The sequence below is a fragment of the Aedes aegypti genome, chromosome 2, assembly GCF_002204515.2.
Source record: "Aedes aegypti strain LVP_AGWG chromosome 2, AaegL5.0 Primary Assembly, whole genome shotgun sequence".
In the NCBI taxonomy this organism is placed as follows: Eukaryota; Metazoa; Arthropoda; class Insecta; order Diptera; family Culicidae; genus Aedes; species Aedes aegypti.
Genome location: NC_035108.1, coordinates 439363839 through 439381901, shown reverse-complemented (window position 1 = coordinate 439381901; position 18063 = coordinate 439363839). Strand labels below are relative to the sequence as shown.

Sequence of the window (18063 nt, the reverse complement as noted above, 5' to 3'; positions counted from 1 at the left end):
AAGACTTCTTGAAAACTGAATCGGAATTCAAATTAAAATGACCAATTTTTTTATTGGAACTTGGAACTCCTGCAAACGCAAACCGTTTTATTTTAACTGCTAAATCTTTCATAGTTTTTAATCCTATTTGGAAACTATCAATACATCGTAAAATTGTCTTGAAATGATTTTTATACTTAAGCGAAGTTAGCACTTCAACAGAAAAGTAATCGCCAAAGCATTTTTCTTTGATCGCAGTACGCAGTTGAAAAGAAATGGTAATTCAAATGGAGCTCACTGTAGGAAATTTCTTGACCATTTTTTGAGCAGAATTTTTTACTTTTCTGGAGCGGAACAGAATACCTAGCTATAAATGCAACAGGATCACATAATTTCAATTTACGAATCCTATAAGCTATGAAAGCAACTTAATAAATAATCTATAATATGAGGTGAATTTTAACAAGCTTTTAGTTTTAATATAGAAAATAGTCAATTTGCCCTGTAAATAAAACACTACACTTAACAAAGTATTTGCATGCAAATACCAGTGGCATGGTCGAAAAAATACTAAAGAAGAAAAGTGTTCTAGTATAGACCGAAAATTTGACGCTGCTTTTCGTGCATTTAGTGCCCGGCGAAGCCGCGAAGTTTCTTTGGCTTCTTTGAATGATTGCTCTCCTTCGTCTTCGAATATAGCCCTTATTTGTAGGTCTATTCGATAGGTAAGCGATTTGACAGTTCGATAGGTACATTTGGTTTCAATCTTCGCGAAACTCTTCATTTAAAGACTCAGAGAAATGACAAAATATTATTATTATTTACCACTTCATAGGATTACAACTGGCTTCAAAATAATTTCCAAATAAAATAATCATTCAAACTTTCCAAACATTTTACCAGTGTGATCGAACAAGTTTTAAAAATAGTGTCAATAGAAATCCAATATTTACTTTGATACGTTGTTATCAAGATTTTCCTACCAATTTGCCGATTTTCGAGATTAGTCATTTTTGGTAATATTGAGGACTAACAAAATAGACCCCTTAACTTTTACAATGCAGTTTTACTTAATGGAACAAGCTATAAGTATATTGGAATATATTACAGCATAAATCGAATGAATTTAGTAACTTGTAAAAAGTAGAAAAATATTCCCCTAACAACCCAATTATTTTCAAAAAGAGACTTCCATAAGAAATAACAAAAGTCGAAATCTAAATGAAATTTTCAAAAGTTTTTGTCTTCGTTGTGATCTCAATTAAATATACTTATCTTCTAAGTTACTCACATGTTTTTCTTAATATTGTTTCATAGTTTTGTAGTTAAATGTATTTAGCCTATGAAATTCCAACAAAAATGTTTTGAATCGTTTTCAATATCTAGACTCCACAATACTTTATTTTAATAGACATCCCCTATCACATAATGCAGCTCACAACTCTCCGAACAAATTAAGCATTTCAGATGACTGATATATCGACTTTCGACGTTTTTGTGATTTGTCAAACTTGATGAAGAAGTTCAATCTCTTAAAACCCCACGAGTCCTTAACACCCCATTTTACGGTACATCATTTACGGAAACCAGCTCAGGCCTGATTGAGTTCGAAATTTCTCCATTTTATAAATACTTTGCTCACAGCAAATTCATCGGATTTATCTTCTAACTATTCTCGGAAAGAGAACGCTCGGCCATGTCTGAGCCAGCTTCTCAAAGTTATGAAGTTTGACACTGGAATGTGACAGTTTAGAAGAAAAATGTTGTCAGACCTGAATCACTTAATTATGAGATTGCTAAAATGTTTGCTAAGATTAGTAAACCAATTCAGAATCTCTTGAAAATCGAGTGAATCAGTCGTAAATTATTTGACATGAACGGAATCAGACCTGAATCATTAGATAATCAAGTGAATTAGTCTTAAACTGCTTATAAATGTAGACAATCAGACATGAAACACTGGAATTGCAGTTAAACGAAAATGAATAATTTAAACTCGAAATGGGTCAGACCTAGTCACGTGAATATATGGCAAAAGTGCGAACCAAATTATTTGCTTTCCAAACGCCCTTGATCTGCTGAACAACTTAGCTGAAGACCGCACCATTATAGATGTTCAGCATCTCGAGATATAACATCATGGAGGTTCCTGTTTTGAGGTGATGCTAAACTTTTCAAGGTGATTCAATATCCAACTGAGTGTTGCAATATTTTTCCAAGCGAGTCCGCATTTCTGACGGATAGTGTACATCTGTGATCTTGGTTTCTTCAAGAACGCTAGGGTTCGATTTAGAATTGGTCATTTGTCAAAATTGAAACAACGGATCGAAAAAAAAATCTAGAAAAATAAAAACGGCTATTTCTTTTTTTATCCTTATGATAAACGAACGTTCTTGTTTTTTTTTTTGATTTGTTGGTCGATCGCAAGAAAATTGCTTTTTCAGTATTGACAGATGATCCATTCTTACTATGGCCTTAAACCTACCCAGGTAACCAATTAGCACTTAAAAAATCATTTATTTAACAGTATATACGCCTTTATTGCAGGTAATTTAATGTTATCCAGCTGTGTATATACCTTAAATGCTACTAAAATACTGATATACTGCTGCTCAAATGCTAGGCCTTCAGAAATTTAGTATTCGGTTGAATTTCGGCCCCAACTGTGTCGTGTACTAGACTCGACTTAAATTCCGTTTTCATTCAAAATGTTGCAATTTTTTATGTATGTCCTCCGTTTTAACTTCAAAACCAGCAATCGATGTCTAGTTTTCAAAGATTTTTGGAAGTACTGGTCAAGAGTTACTCCTGTGGAATACTGGGTCAGGTCGGGTAAAAATTACCGCAACTTCTTTTCCAACTAATTGATGTAAATCTGACTCAAACTAAACTTGTTTCTATGGTTTAAACTATGAATATGATGTGAGAACTAAATTAGACGATTGGATCAGCATTAAACTTGAGTATTTTTTCGGTTCATTATTGGACCTATTTAAAACCGGTCCCAGGTCAATTGTCCCTTGCAGTTGCCCAAAATTTTATGGCGCATGAGGTAATCTAGAATGCCGTGCAAAGTGTACTTTAGCACTAGCGAGGGACCAAATGCAGTATTAGAAGTGGTACCCAATCTGAGCCCGAGTGGGACGGACCTGGTTCTGATTTACTTCATTTCCTAGTGATTCAGGTCTAAATCATTGGATATTTTATTTGCTCATTTTACGGCACCAAGCGGATTTTTTTTTAATTCAAACATCTTCCTTGCGGATGTTTTTGACATCCTTAGACTTTGCCGAAGACTCGATCTTTCTATCACATGTGGATCACAAGAACTTGCTTCAATTTCGATTTCAAATGCTCACTAGCGCCACATGGTGGCAAAATATCCAACCAAGCTGTATATCTTCCGAATGTCCTTGACTTTCGGAACAACTCTGCCGAAGACTCGAACTTTCTGTCACATGTGAATCACAAGATAGAGCATGCTTAAAATGCTTAATTTTACGTGCTCACTAGAATAATTTTCGAATCAAACTGTCTTCTGGATGTCCTAGATCCACTGAACAACTTTGCTGAAGACCGCATCTTTGCAAATCATTAGGATCTCGAGATATAACAATGCAGATTTACTTATTTTGAGGTGATGCTAAACATGTTTTGAGGGGTTATTCAATATTCAAACATTCAACTGTGTTGCAATACTTTTTTTGTGAGTCCGTATTTATGACGGGTAGTGTAGATATACAAATATCGATTTTTTTTCACGTAGGATCCATAATTATGACGTCTTCTACATTCTCCATGAATAAAAGTTTTCGAAAATAGATATTTGGGATGAATTAAGGTCGGTGTTCGGAATTCGATGCGATGGCGAATTGAATCAGCACGGTACCTAGTTGTCCACCGTTAGTATAATATATACCAACATATAAAAACTGAAATTCACAAAACAATACAACGTAGAAAACAATCAAAATCAATCCTTTGGCTTTCATTCAATATACCAATATGATAATGACATGTCATAACGTTTCGATTACCCGTGACAAAATGTAGATAACGTCTCGTTGAACCGAAGCGACAACTTGTAGCGTGCAAATATCATCTGGGACAATGCACCACGATTTCCAAGCACTATTATGACGAACAACTGCAAAACATTATACCATCATCCTTTGTACATTCGTCGTGGTTTCAATCAAAATCATTCATCTAATTGTTTGACATTTTACGATCTACACTACGTACAAACAATGACGAATGTACGGACAGTTGATGGATTTGCCATGAATTAGTCTTTTAAAATATACCGACCAGTCGGCATCGGACAACTAATCGCCCGATAATAGTTGTGTTGAGGAAGGCGACGCTAAATGCTCAAAGCAGATGCTAAGTGCAAATAATCAATATCACAGCGCAACAAAAATGAAATATTTGCGTGTCTCGAGGATCAAATAATGTGTCTCGAGTAGATTTGGGATTGCTGAATCTAATGCCGTTCTCAGAAATGTTCCAGCACGTCAGGATTTTTAGCTACAGGTCGCCAAAGTTGCTTAAAACACGTGTTTAATTGATGTTACCATGAAATTTAAAGCATGATTTATCCAAATTTTTCGTGATCTAAATCATCAAGCATGCAAAATAGGCCTTTAACTTTCATTTATGATATAATTTAGGTTGAATTCGCACGATTAAATTTTAATTAAATCGATTTTTTCAACATACTCCATACAAACTCTTCGTTTCTTTTATATGAAAAAATACAATACTTTTCTAAACCATCAAAAAATAACTTTTGAGAATCAAAATTATTATGAACCTTGTTGATAGTTATTGTTATACATATAAAGTGTAAGTTCTGAGGCAAATTAAGCGAATAAATTACCTTACAAGCTGGCAAACTTGCATGCAAGTTGGCTGAAATAGTCAAATTTAGCATTTTCAACATCCAATATCTCAAAATCTAGACGTGCTATGATGTTTCTGAAAACGGCAATGGATTCAGCAACCCTAAATCAACTCAATAGCGGTATTTTGGTGCTTGAGACAAAACCGTGTTCCGCAGTGTATCAGATGCATTGTTGGGGTAACCGTTAGAAGGCAGTTTATGTTGTAATTCCCAGGGTTCAATGCAATACTCATCTTTTTGGGGTATGGATACCTTATGAAAACTATCGAGTCTAGTACACGACACTGAAGACGGCCTTACAGTTGAGGTCGAAATACGCGTATCTGTCAAAGGATACAAACTCTAGTGGAATTAAATGGTATAGTACTAAATTCGGTTTTTTCATCTACTTGAAAAGTACGTTTCGCCCTATTCTCCCATGATAGCGATAAGTAGGTAGTTGTGCAATCTTCTACCGGTAGCCGCCTCTCGCTTCGTTGCGGACGTTATTAAATATTTTGTGATTGACTCGATTGGAATGTTAACCAATCGTCACGAGGAAAGACTATTAGCTGAGTAGTGAAAATTGAATGCGCTATCGATATAATCCCATAAATAGTACTAATGGATATGTGTCTCATATGGAACCTGGCACTCTCTTGACTAGTATACAAAAATACAAGTACGGTTCGACTGTTTGTGATGATGTCATATTATAACTTAAATGGGCGACAAAAGTTGATGGTTTCCAGACCTTACGAAAAATATTCGAATGCGTGTGATATAGATATGTATGTCTGTTCTATTCGTGTATGCAACACATGAGAAATACACATCAAGTCGCGTTGTTCGATGCTTGTGAGGTGTATCAACTGAGCAAATAAAACGATTATTCTTGACGGTTCTAGATGTGCTGGGCGACTGTTTCAAATCCACTTTTCCAATTCCAGTGCCCATTCCCTACCTCAACATTTCGCCGGGCAGAACAGAGGCACCATCGATAACAAAGTTCTTATTAATTTCAGTGCAAAGTAAATGATGGATTTGATGAGTTCGTTGCTTCTTGTGATTACCCTATCAGTAAGACCTCTCTGACTTCTGACATTATTTTGTTATGCGAGCAAAGCTAATGTTTTAGAATTTGCGGAATTGGATTTCGTTGAAATTAACAAGCTGCTCAAAGCCGTTAGAATTTATAATGTTGGTTATTGACCATTAGAATTGGATATTGACATAAAATTATCCATTCAAGATAATCAATTACCTTACTGTTATAAATGTCAAGGGCCTTCATTAGCCTAGATGTATCGTCCGCGTCTACAAAGCAAAACCATGTTGAAGGTATCTGGGTTCGATACCCGCTCGATTGCAATGAAAATTTCCTTGATTTCCTTGGGCATCCACACGAAATACGAAAGCGAAAATGGCAACTCAGGCAGGCTCTGTCCAAATAGGGATGTTATGCCATGAAGAAGAAAAAGACTGTTGTGTATTCCTCATGTCTCACTGCCACATTTGTCTAGAATGTGTTAATTTATTTTCCATTCGAAAAGTACGATTGATTCCATCATATTACCACCACCATATGATGCGCTAAAAAATTGCATGGATAATATTTATAGAAATCCGTTACTCCGCTGTTTGACGGTGCTATGAAGTTCGCTGCTGGTTGGTTCGCTGATGTCATCGGCCATGAGCTTGAGACAAATGTGAGACACTGGGCCGCGCCGCTTCGGCTGATTATCACTTTTACATGGATGCGAGATGCGCGATTGTTGTTTATTCACGATGCTACGACCAGTTGCACGCAAAGTCCTGAACAATCCCTGTAAAAATGCACACCGAATGCTAATGAATCGGGAAGGGGCAGAAACGCATTCACTTCTTGTTTGCGGCACACTGTGAATCAGTCCGTTTCAAATGTTGATGTGAGAGTTGACCTACAAGACTGCTTATCATATGAATTCTTATACTCTTTTTTCATGCATTTCAATCAAAACAGAGTCTGCTCTAAATATGAACTTAGTAGCTTTCAAAAAACCCCTACCGAAGCGATTCAAAAATGCCAAGCTTAGGATTCGGCTCCCTACTTATGTTGAACGTGAAATTTTGTTCGAAGAAATATCGGACCATTTCTTTCTATAAATATGAAGATGTATTTGAAAATGTCCCTTTCTGTGTAGTAAAAGAATTTGGTTTGAAAGCGAAATAAGATTGGGATCGAACAGATTGACGACTTGTTATCAGTTTTACCTCTCTAAGATATCATTTTTGAAAGTACATTAACATGATTGATAGAACGCCTCGTGGTTTATGTACTATCAAGAGCCTCGCTGTTCAGGTATATTTATTTAATGATATGTGCGGCTTAACTATAAATTTAATATTGATGCCGGTTACGGAGCTGGTAGCAGGCTTTTTTCAGGCACCTGGCCACTATTTCAATGCAATCACCTAAAAAGTTGTTTTTTAATTAAAGTTCTTTGAAGGCTCTTTCACACGTAAAATGATTTTTGGAAATAACAAATCTTCGAGCTGTTTAGTGGAATACCTATAAGTAATTGAAAACCGAATTTAGTAATCACTTTTTTTCTCGATGAAAATTGTCTTCTTATATTCGATATGCAAAATCTCAAAGGTCTTTCCCCCTATTTCACAGATAACGACAATTTTTTACACTTTCGCATCAACCACTAAAAATCGAAAAAATGAGTCTGATGAGTTTTTCTTGTTCATTGTTCCATAGTAGATAGGGAGCCGGATCCTATTCTTGGCACTTTTGATTCACTTCGGCAGTGGGGTTTTTTGAAAGCTACAGAGCTCATATTTGGCCACAATATGCGTCGTATTGAAGTGCTTCTTATTGCAGAGTTTCAGACAATTCGGCCGAGAAACCCCCCCCCCCCATGCCAAAGTGAATCATGGAGGTGCTCAAGTGGTTCTGCACCCTATTTATGTTTAGAGAGCTCTGAATATTAGCAAGATTTTTCGTAGTTTGGTTGGTACGATATGCCAAATTTAGAGTTAGTCAGAAAAATAAATAAAATTCAATACAAATACAAGGTATTAGTTGAATGTAATATACTACAACTACTTTACCATAATACTTTATGCAATTGTAAGATTGGTTCAGGAGATTTTTTATAATCGCAAATTTATTTATACCACCATAACCTTTTAAGTTCTAATATTTATAATCGTTTTCACAACGTTAATTACACAAGTGGTCTATATGCATGTTTTAAAAAAAAGTGCAGATAGGATTGACTTGCGATTAACGACATTTAATTTCTGATGGAGTTCTTGAAAAAAAAATCATGTAAATATCTAAAATGGCAGTAACTTTTAGCAACCCTCACTTACTAGGATTTTGTGCTACATTCATTAATAGTGATAAAAATCATCCGATGTCAGTAAGGGAGGGTGGGGAATTGATAACCATGTGGTGTTGATGACCTCTTTAATAATTCTGAAACCGCTATTGTAAAGTAATTTATGTCAAACACAACATGCTTACTTTACAAGTGACATTAGTCTCAAGTACACTTGTGGCTAAGGACTGTTTGTTTTATGAAGTGGACACCTTGTCCATTCTCTTTATTTTCAATTTATCAATGAAATCGCAATAGGTTTCTGAACATGGTTCGACTAATATTGTCCGATGTTGTGGTAATGAGAGGCCCCCAAAATAATTAAAACTCGCATGAATAAGGAATCAAAAACAATTATTCTTGGAAATTGGCAGAAATATTCGACATTCAGGAATGTAGTTCTTTATGATATTGAGAAGGGCTCTTCAATCATGATAAAGAGAAACATCTTCACTTTGCTCAAAAATCAAATTTATTCATCGCCTTTCTTTTATACCAATATTATAAACAACTTAGCTTAGCTTCTTAGCTATACGTCACGTAATATTAACGTCAATCGTTTAAGGTGAAACAGCTTGGAATAAAAATTCAATTATGTACCATCAAGAAGCATCAAACTACAATGCAATTTGTGGGCCTATTTATGATTCCGCACTTATAGGTAGTCCAGTTTCCAATGCAATTTATAATACAATAATACCGATTTTCAGCTTATAGTCGTGTAAATAGAGCATTCTCGTTTGCAATTTCACTTTGAAGATGCAAGAAACCGTACAATATTAGCGATGTTGAATGCAAGCTCATGAAATGTTTCAGTTTCATTCAATATTGCAAGCATTGTTGAATGCGATGAGACAGTTTACGTTATTTATCGTTGAAAAATTTCCAACTTACATTACATGATGATTGAGAAAAATTACGTGCCACACAAATTTCAGATTTTTTGGTGTGTAAGCGAATATTTCAGTCAAATTTCATTGAACATTAAAAGTATAAATTAATGTTTTATACCGTTATTCTGTAGGATTTATGGCATAAATATATGCATCTCCCTTGCAGAATTTGACAAAGTGTCAGTTATTATCCAGAACAATTGAAATTACATAGAGATTTTTTGGTTCGCGTGGTTCGACTTATTCATGCTCAGTCGAGGTCAACTGGTGAGCTCGTTTCATGCTTATGATAACACATTTTATTCCTGGTAATTTTTAAATAATCTATGGATGGTTCGTCACTACAAGTGTCTACATAAATCCTTGTTCCTGTTTCAAATAGGGTTTCAATATACACATACCTTTCTCTTTTCGTCTAAATTACTAAAATTACCTTGGAACAGTTCGACATTATGAATGCCGACGAACTCTTCCAATATTCTACCAATCTACCTTTAAACTTTCATCGCGCGATAAAAAATTAAAACTAACTCTTTTTAATGTATTGGAACCTGCTGAGCAGAATCTCAATAGAGAATCAAAAATCCATGGATCGCATCACCGACCAAAGGTGATTGCCATATATTTTCCTCCCCTATTAATCAACACCCTTCCCGCGGTGATTGTGGAGCTGCAGAGGTATGTAAGAATTTGGCCGGCGCCGTCATTGATGAATAACACAGTGTAACAAAAATGACATTTTTGCGTGTCTCAAGGATTAAAATATGTGTCTCTAGTAGATTTGGGGTCGCTGAATCCAATGCCGTTCTCAGAAATATTCCAGCACGTTACAATTTTTAGCTACAGGTCGTCAAAGTTGTATAAAATAGTGGTTTAATTGATGTTTACATGAAATTTAAAATATGATTTATCAAACTTTTTTGTGATCCAATCCACCAAGCATGCAAAATAGGACTTCAAAATTCATTTCTTATATAATTTGATTGAAATTGCACGATAAAATTTAGATTAAAACAATTTTTCCAACATGCTAACAGTCTCCATTCAAAACCGTTCGTTTCTCTTATATGGAAAAATACAATACTTTTCTAAAACACCAAAAAATAACTTTTGAGCATCGATAGTATTATGAACATTGTTGATAAGTATTGTTATACACATAAAGTTTGAATTCTGTAGCAAATTAAGCAAATATATTGCCTTACAAGCTGGCAAACTTGCATGCAAGTTGGTTGATATAGTCAAATTTTGCATTTTCAACAGCCAATATCTCAAAAACTGGACGTGCTATGATATTTTTTAAAACGGCAATGGATTCAGCAACCCTTAATTGGGTAAATAGCGGTATTTTGGTGCTTGAGACAAAAACGTGTTCCGTAGTGTAATATGAGATCAATCACGGAGTAGCAACCATTGACATGTACAGTCAGTCTATGATATGCTATGGAAAAAAACCTCTTAAATCTTTATAAAAAGCAAAGCCTGAAAAAAAACAGAAAAAAAATCACAAAAGAATTATAAGGAAAGATTTATGGAATATTTTGAGTTTCTCAAATTGCGAAATAAAAAAAAAAACTGTGGGAACCTCGTCGAAAATGACAACCTTTGTAGGGTAGAAGGTATTATAAGGCCGGCTTCAAAATTCTATAAGGACCTCATATTTAGCAATACAAAGTTAGATTACTCGTATAGATTTTGAGAAAAAAAAAAATTAAACATCAAGACCTGGACTAATGATATTACCTACAGTATTGGACAAAACATTTGCAACTTTTTTGATTTTCCATACAAAATGACCATCTTTGGTAAGCTATATCTCAGTTATTTATGGACCGATTCGAATGAAATTTTGGCAGGACATCAGGCATAACTTGGATTTTAACATATATTATTGAGTGAATTTTCCAATCACAAGTTCAAAAGCAGTAACGGTTTGACTAAAGTGAATTTGTTGAGGTTTTTTTATAAATGACATAACTAAAAATTTTGAAGGAATATCTTCATGGTGTCTTCAGCAAAATTGTAGATTTTAACGAGATGAACAAGTTTGCTGAAGATAGTTTTAATGTAGGGCTATCAGATTTTGAGATAAATAGTTTTATAAATAAATTTTTCGTCGAAAATTACACTTTGGTTAAACCGTTATAACTTATAAACTTGTGATTGTAAAAATTATTCAAAAATATATGTTAAAATTCAAGTTATATATGATGTTCTGTGAAAATTTCATTCAAATCGGTCCATAAATAACTGAGATCTAGCTTACCAAAGTTGGTCATTTTGTATGGAAAATCGAAAAAGTTGCAAATGTTTTGTCCAATACTGTAGAACAAATTTGATATTAGCAGCGTTATGCATATCACCGCATATGCATATCACACCTATTTCAGCCATTTGCGATCTTTTCTGATGAATGGATGATAAATGTTCTGCCAGATAGCCATCGCATAAAACCTTTACCCGCGAGACATTTATCACTGTCCGCTCCAGTAGCTTTTAATTATTTTAGCTAATATTTTTTGCTTTCCGCCAGGCATTCGCGCGCGAATTCGACGACTACTATTATCACATATGTTCGCCCATCATGAAAATTACTAACCTCCGTTTATTAATGTCCATTAATTAATTACCAACCCTGGCGTGGCTTCTGTCACTACTGTCGGTGCTTTCGATGGTTGCCGTTGGACATTGTTACTTGTAGGTAGTGCTTTCTGAGATTAAAATATCATTTTGGCCCCAAGCTTAGATCCGCAGTGGTGTCGATTGATACACTTTCTCTCTTTAAACTAACGGTTTGGGGATGATACGATACATGAGTACAGTATGGCCCAAACAAAATTTGAACTAACTTAGTCAATTTACTAAAGCAATAAAGATTGATGGTTTCGTTCTCTAAGAGTCAGAAAAACCATTTGACTATCGCTTACTTTGGTGATAAACTTTTTATCTTCATAAATTGCATAAAATTGTGGAAAATATTGTGAGTGGTTTTGAGAGTTCGAGGTTTGGCTTCGTTTTATTATCATCTTAAACTAACATATTTTTGGGTCTTCGGCGCTCCCGATATCAAACCCTTCTATCATTTGATATGGGAAGAATCTCACCCCATCCTAGACGGTTTAAAATTTCTCACCACAAAGATATTGCGCTCAAGGACTTCATGATAAAATTAGAACGCATGTTTCCAAGTACTCTCTCGTAAGCAGAGTTTGTAAGTAAATAACAAATAAAAAAAGATTAACCAGTAGATAATATTCATGATTACCTCTTATATCCCATATAAAAACTACAATAATACATTATATGATCATTTACGCATTTCTTATGGTCCATGCTGTAGATATTAGTTCATAGCGTGGTACCAATTATCGCGTGTAGAAAGCGAATGTCGTTAAAACTGTGTGATACCTTACATCATGTGTACACGTGCGAGCGTGTAGTAATCCATAATTATTCTGCATATATTAATTAAATCTCACTTTTTTCTTCGTTCTCACTTTCAGGACCACGATCACCGGACATTGACACAGAATGGCCAACTACTTTGTCTGTTTGGTGGTGCAGCGGCTGATACTGCCGATCATCATGGCAATATGTAAGTAGTCTCGCAAAATCCACCAACGACTTACTTTTCTTTCCTCGACATTTTGGCTCACATCCATAATGCGAATACTACACGGAAATAGCTCACCACCAGTGGGATTCAATTATGGGAGGGGCTTTTTCGTTCACAGGGATGGTAGCAGGGCTCTTCTTAGAAACTTATTTAAGTCTGTAACTGAGTTCGATATTGCAGTAACTTATCTGGGAGTTTCACCAACATTTCATCTCCGAATAACTGGTGTAGTTGTCCCAAATAGTTCTTGGGTAATTCTCAAGTAAAATCACCATAGATTCTTTAAAATTTCATTAGAGGTTTTACACTAGCAAATACTGCAGTACTTTTTTAAAAAATCATGGAAGGAAAATCTGGGTAGTTCACGAAGGTTCCCTTAGAGAAATTCTCGGTTGCAATATTGAAGCAATACTGAACGACAAATCTGAACAAAATTTTAAGAATTAGTGTAAGCATCTCAGAAAAAATATGGCTCAAGTTCTTGAAAATGTCCTAAATGAAAATCCTGGATGAAATCCTAGTAAAATCATTAGAAATCAATAGAATACTCTGAATGAAGTAGTAGGACTAACGATTTTCTTTTGAAATTCGTGAAAGAATCTTTGGAGAAATTCCTGAAAAAATGCATGGTGGAGTTCCGTGAGTAATTTTTTAAATTTATTCTAAGAGTATTCCAGGTTGAATTCTTAAAGAAATTTTTATCCAAATTCATGGAGAAATTTCTTAAGAAGGCCTCTCATGAATTCCTGTAGTAATCTTCAGAGTAATACCTGAAAAAATACTTTGGTAAAATACCTACCTGTATTAGTTTCTGATAATATTTCTATTTTAAAAGCACTCAGTCGGTACCAGCCCTGCGTTCACACCTAGTAAAATTAACACATCGGGCATTCCTCCCTAAATATCGTGAAATATGGTAATGGTAGCATTCGAGATGCAAAATTAGACTATATTTTTATAGTGCCGATAAATTTACGACTTCACTGTTCGTTTGTTGCCTTTAAGTTAGACGACACATTCCTCTCTACTGACCAAAAGCACGCCCACCTTAATTGGTAGAAGAAACACTTTCGATGTTTCGTCAACGTGATAATCTTCAATTTGGTGTGGTCGTTATGTTGCGAAATAGACACACTCATTCATAAAATGTCCGTTTCCCGAACATTTTTTCGCCGTTTAACCTGGATAAAGCTGGGGCAACCGAAAGAGTTAAACATGAAAGAATCCACCTTTCCTACTCCCCCTCCACCTCTAAAACAAAGCCAGTCACTAAGGTAGAACGGAAAATGGATCATAAAACGTCATCCTGCAAACTATACAATGCCTATATCGCCTTAGCGTGGGATAGCCCATATGGAGGAAAATTGAATAGAAAAAAAGTGTGGTACGATGGTCAGGACCATACGAAAGGGACACAGGTTTTCCACGTGGTCGTGTCCTCAGCCGTTTGTATAGTGACTTACATAATGAACTTTTCCGCGCCGTTTATTTATTCGCTTTGTTGTCCTTTCAGACTTTGGCAGTGATTTTCACTTCCTGGTGGCGTCGTCGTCTTCGTCGATAAAGGTGTTGGGATAGTGGTCGGGGGTGGTGCTGTAATATCCTACCGTTTATCATTTACAGGCGGAGGGTTACAAAAAGTTAGGGAACAGGAATGAAAGTTGATGTTCCGAATGCGTTGAAGTGACAAGTTATGATGATTTTCGTGAAGCTTTTGTCCAACGTCTATCTACGATTCTTGATGAAATACATCCATGAAAAGTTCTTCGGGGACTGAGTGATTTGATGGCTTCAAATATCATCGTATCTGCCACGCGATATACGAGGGCAAAAAATGGCAAAGAACGCTCTCTGGTACTGCTTTTTACCTCAACTTCCTTACGGCCGATGATGTGAAAATAATGACGATAGCGTTATTTTACAATTTTATACGAATATTTGTTCTTAGCTATGCGGCTATTGGTATATCGACCCTACAGTGAAATGGCGAAAAACACCAAGTTGAATTGTCCCCTAATATAAAAGAGAACGTACCACAGATTTTTTAAACTGCACCATGTAGGAAGAGTAGGGACATAATGCTTATTTCAATACCATAAAATGGATATCTTTTTCAGTTACCCTCAGTTGGTTACCAATTTAGTATTTAGTACGATGTGTTGCATTCATGGTGAAAAAAGAACATCATATAAAAAATAAGATAGAAAATTGGAAAAAAAAAACAAGCCTGGTAAAAAGGTTTTGGGACAAAATGAACACTTTCATAGATTTCAGAGAAAATTATGTTATTAATGGGTGTCAGACGTTCTGATATGTAAAATGGTTCCCCCTCATCACATGAACAAGAAATACTACTTTTGGTTAGTTACTTCTCTCAAAAACTAGATTCTTCCACTGCCTTGCTTAAAAACCAATTTGAATCTGCGAAAAAAATAAAGTCAAATTGCCAAGGACAATTGAAGCAAAACATAAACTGATTGAAACTTCGAGTTTTCGACGAAGTTTTTGAGAAAGTGAAGGAGATCCGGCAGGCAGATAGTTTGATTTATAATGTTGCCGTCATGTGGCGCTATTAAAGAGTACTTTTATATATCATAATTTTTATAAGTAGAAATGAATAATCGTTTTTGGAAAAATTGTTCAGAATGTCAAGGAAATCTGGTAGGCAAACAAATTAGTTTGTAATTTTGCCGCTAGCAAGTGAGCATGTGAAATAGAGAATTTTGAACTGGAAATTAAAGGGATCATTTGTTATAAAAACATTTTCAGCGTTACTGCGGTTCAAGGTAGCCATGAAAACCAACTTTTACTCTGATTCTTCTACTCGATATCGAGATATGAAACATCCAGTTATGGAGAGTTAGCTGTACCTATATCTCATGATTTTGATAAAATAAAATGTCAAGAATGTTATTCAGAAAGTCTTTTGCATTTGGAAGTTAAAGTGATTAAGGTCTGAATCATATCATATTCAAATAATTCAAGACCAATCGATTGCAGGTTTAAGTATTTCAGATTTGATTCATAATCTAGTGATTAAGGTATGATTTGTTTCATGTGCGAGTAATTCAGGCGTGACTAACATCATATTCAAACTGTTGAAGTCAGAACCACTTCATATCCAAATGATTCAGGATTGATTGACTTTATATTTGGTGATTCGTGTTAAATTCACTTCATACCCATGTGATTCATGTCTGATTCACTTCATATTCATGCTGAAACACATATTCAAGTGATTCAGGTTTGATTCTCTCCATACAAAAAAATATGTTAGATTCAAGTGACTCAAGATTAAATTACTGCTTAATAAAAGTGATTCAGGATCAGTTCGCTCCATATCCAAGTTATTCACGTAAGATTCACATAATATTCAAGTGGTTTAGGTTTGATTCACTTCATATTCACGTGATTCATTCTTGATTCGCTCCATATCTAAGTGATTCATATCTAATTCACTTCATATTCTACTGTTTTAGGTTTGATTCACTTAATGCTCATGTGATTTCATATGATTCATATTTAATTCACTTCATAGTTAAGTGTTTCAAGTTTGATTCACTTTATATTCAAGTTATTCAGGTCTGATTCACTTCATATTCAAATGATTCAGGACTGATTCAGTTCATATTCAAGTGATTTATGATCGATTTCATATTCCAGTGATTCATGTTTGACTCGCTTCATTTCCACCTGATTCAGGAATGAATTATTTGATATTCAAATTTTACCTCAAATTTAGGTTTTGTTTAAATGCATTTTCCAGTTATTTATGTGCAAGCAGTTTAGGACTACGACTACGATTGACTTAATTTGCTAGAAATTCAGGGCTGGTTTACTTCATATTTTAGGGGCTCATTACTGATTTACTTCATCCTTAATTGATTCAGCTGTGATGCACTTCATTTAAAAGTGATTCAAGTCTGATTTACTTCATATTCAAGTTTTTCAAGTTTGATTCAATTCATTTTTTAGTAATGCGGGTTAGATTTGCTTTATTGTCTTAATTTTCATGTGATTCAGGTCTGATTTATTTCTAATCAAGGTATATATTTATTTTTGTGACGCAGGTCTGATGCTTTTAATTTTTAAATGATTCAGGTTGTAATCTTTTCATGGTCGAGATTAATTCGCTCTATATTGTAGTGTTTCAGGTCTGTTATACTTCATATTTAAGAGATTCAGGTCCGATTCATTTAATATTTAATCCTCTAATACCCAACCTCGCCTTTAGACGGGGTACCATTTAGAATTTTGTGTATTTCTTAGTGACTCGAAAATTCGATTATATTTTTGACTTGAACCTTTTCCTATAACACGCATATGAGGTAAGTTTTTATGACATTTGACATTTTTGTATTTTAGAAAAATGTTTGATTCTCATTTCATGTGTTTTATAAAAAAAATGCACATTTTATATTTTTCCACAACCAACCTATCACAGAAGCATGCTATGTCTGAACCAGACGATTATAAAAATCGAATGTACATCAGATTTTTCCTCGCTAGAGTTTAGTATTTGGGTTATATTTTCATAATCGGAAAGTTTTAAAATATTCCATCGGTGAAATTTTGATTTTTTCTACTTTTTAGTCATTTTTCATACTAAATTTCATGAAAATCATGGTTTCGAAGCATTTCAGCCCATACAAAATGTATGGAAAAAATTTCACCGATAGAATATTTTAAAACCTTCCGATTATGAAAATATAGACCAAATACTGATCTCTAGCGAAAAAAAAATCCGATGTACATTCGATTTTTATAATCGTCTGGTTCAGACATAGCGTGAGAAGTAGAGTTTGATGGTATTGAATTTACTCTTAAACTGTTTTTCGTTAGTTACACGGTGTTGACACGATAACCGTGGTCGGGATGGACTATATTTTTTCGGAATCAAGGGAATCAACATCACTGATTCTACTAGTCACTACTTTATGCACACTACTGTTCACTATTCACTTTCACTTTTTTGTACTTTCGGTCGATAGTATACTCGCGGAGGTTAAAACAAGACTAACTCACATGGAGGAGTGGTCGCGTATTTATATCAATGTGTTCGTGTTCTAGAAGTTTCGTAGGTTTTCATTCTCAAGGGTTCTCATTCTCAAAGGTTCTGGAACAGCATTCACTGACGGAACTCTCGTTGTGGATACATTCACTCATAAGGGAACGCACGGCACTCGAGTTCCTGTTGGTCACTCACATGGTACTCACGCTCACTATTGATACTCGTGGACTCAGTGGCGTAGTCAGGGTGGGTCGAGAAGGGGCCACATTTGGATACATTTTAAGTCGCAGGGGCCTTCCTTAGCCGAG

The 18063-nt window shown here is 35.0% G+C and overlaps 1 protein-coding gene across 7 annotated transcripts in view; it reads left to right on the top strand.

The window, feature by feature from the left end:
• Window positions 1–18063, top strand: part of LOC5567991 (piezo-type mechanosensitive ion channel component) — a 122587-nt gene that overhangs the window by 35562 nt on the left and 68962 nt on the right. For all 7 annotated transcript variants that reach the window (XM_021847847.1, XM_021847846.1, XM_021847852.1 and 4 more), the window contains one exon: window positions 12632–12723. In XM_021847847.1, the coding sequence (XP_021703539.1) occupies window positions 12660–12723 (64 nt within the window). In that variant the 5' untranslated portion in view covers window positions 12632–12659. The remainder of the gene's footprint in view (window positions 1–12631; window positions 12724–18063) is intronic.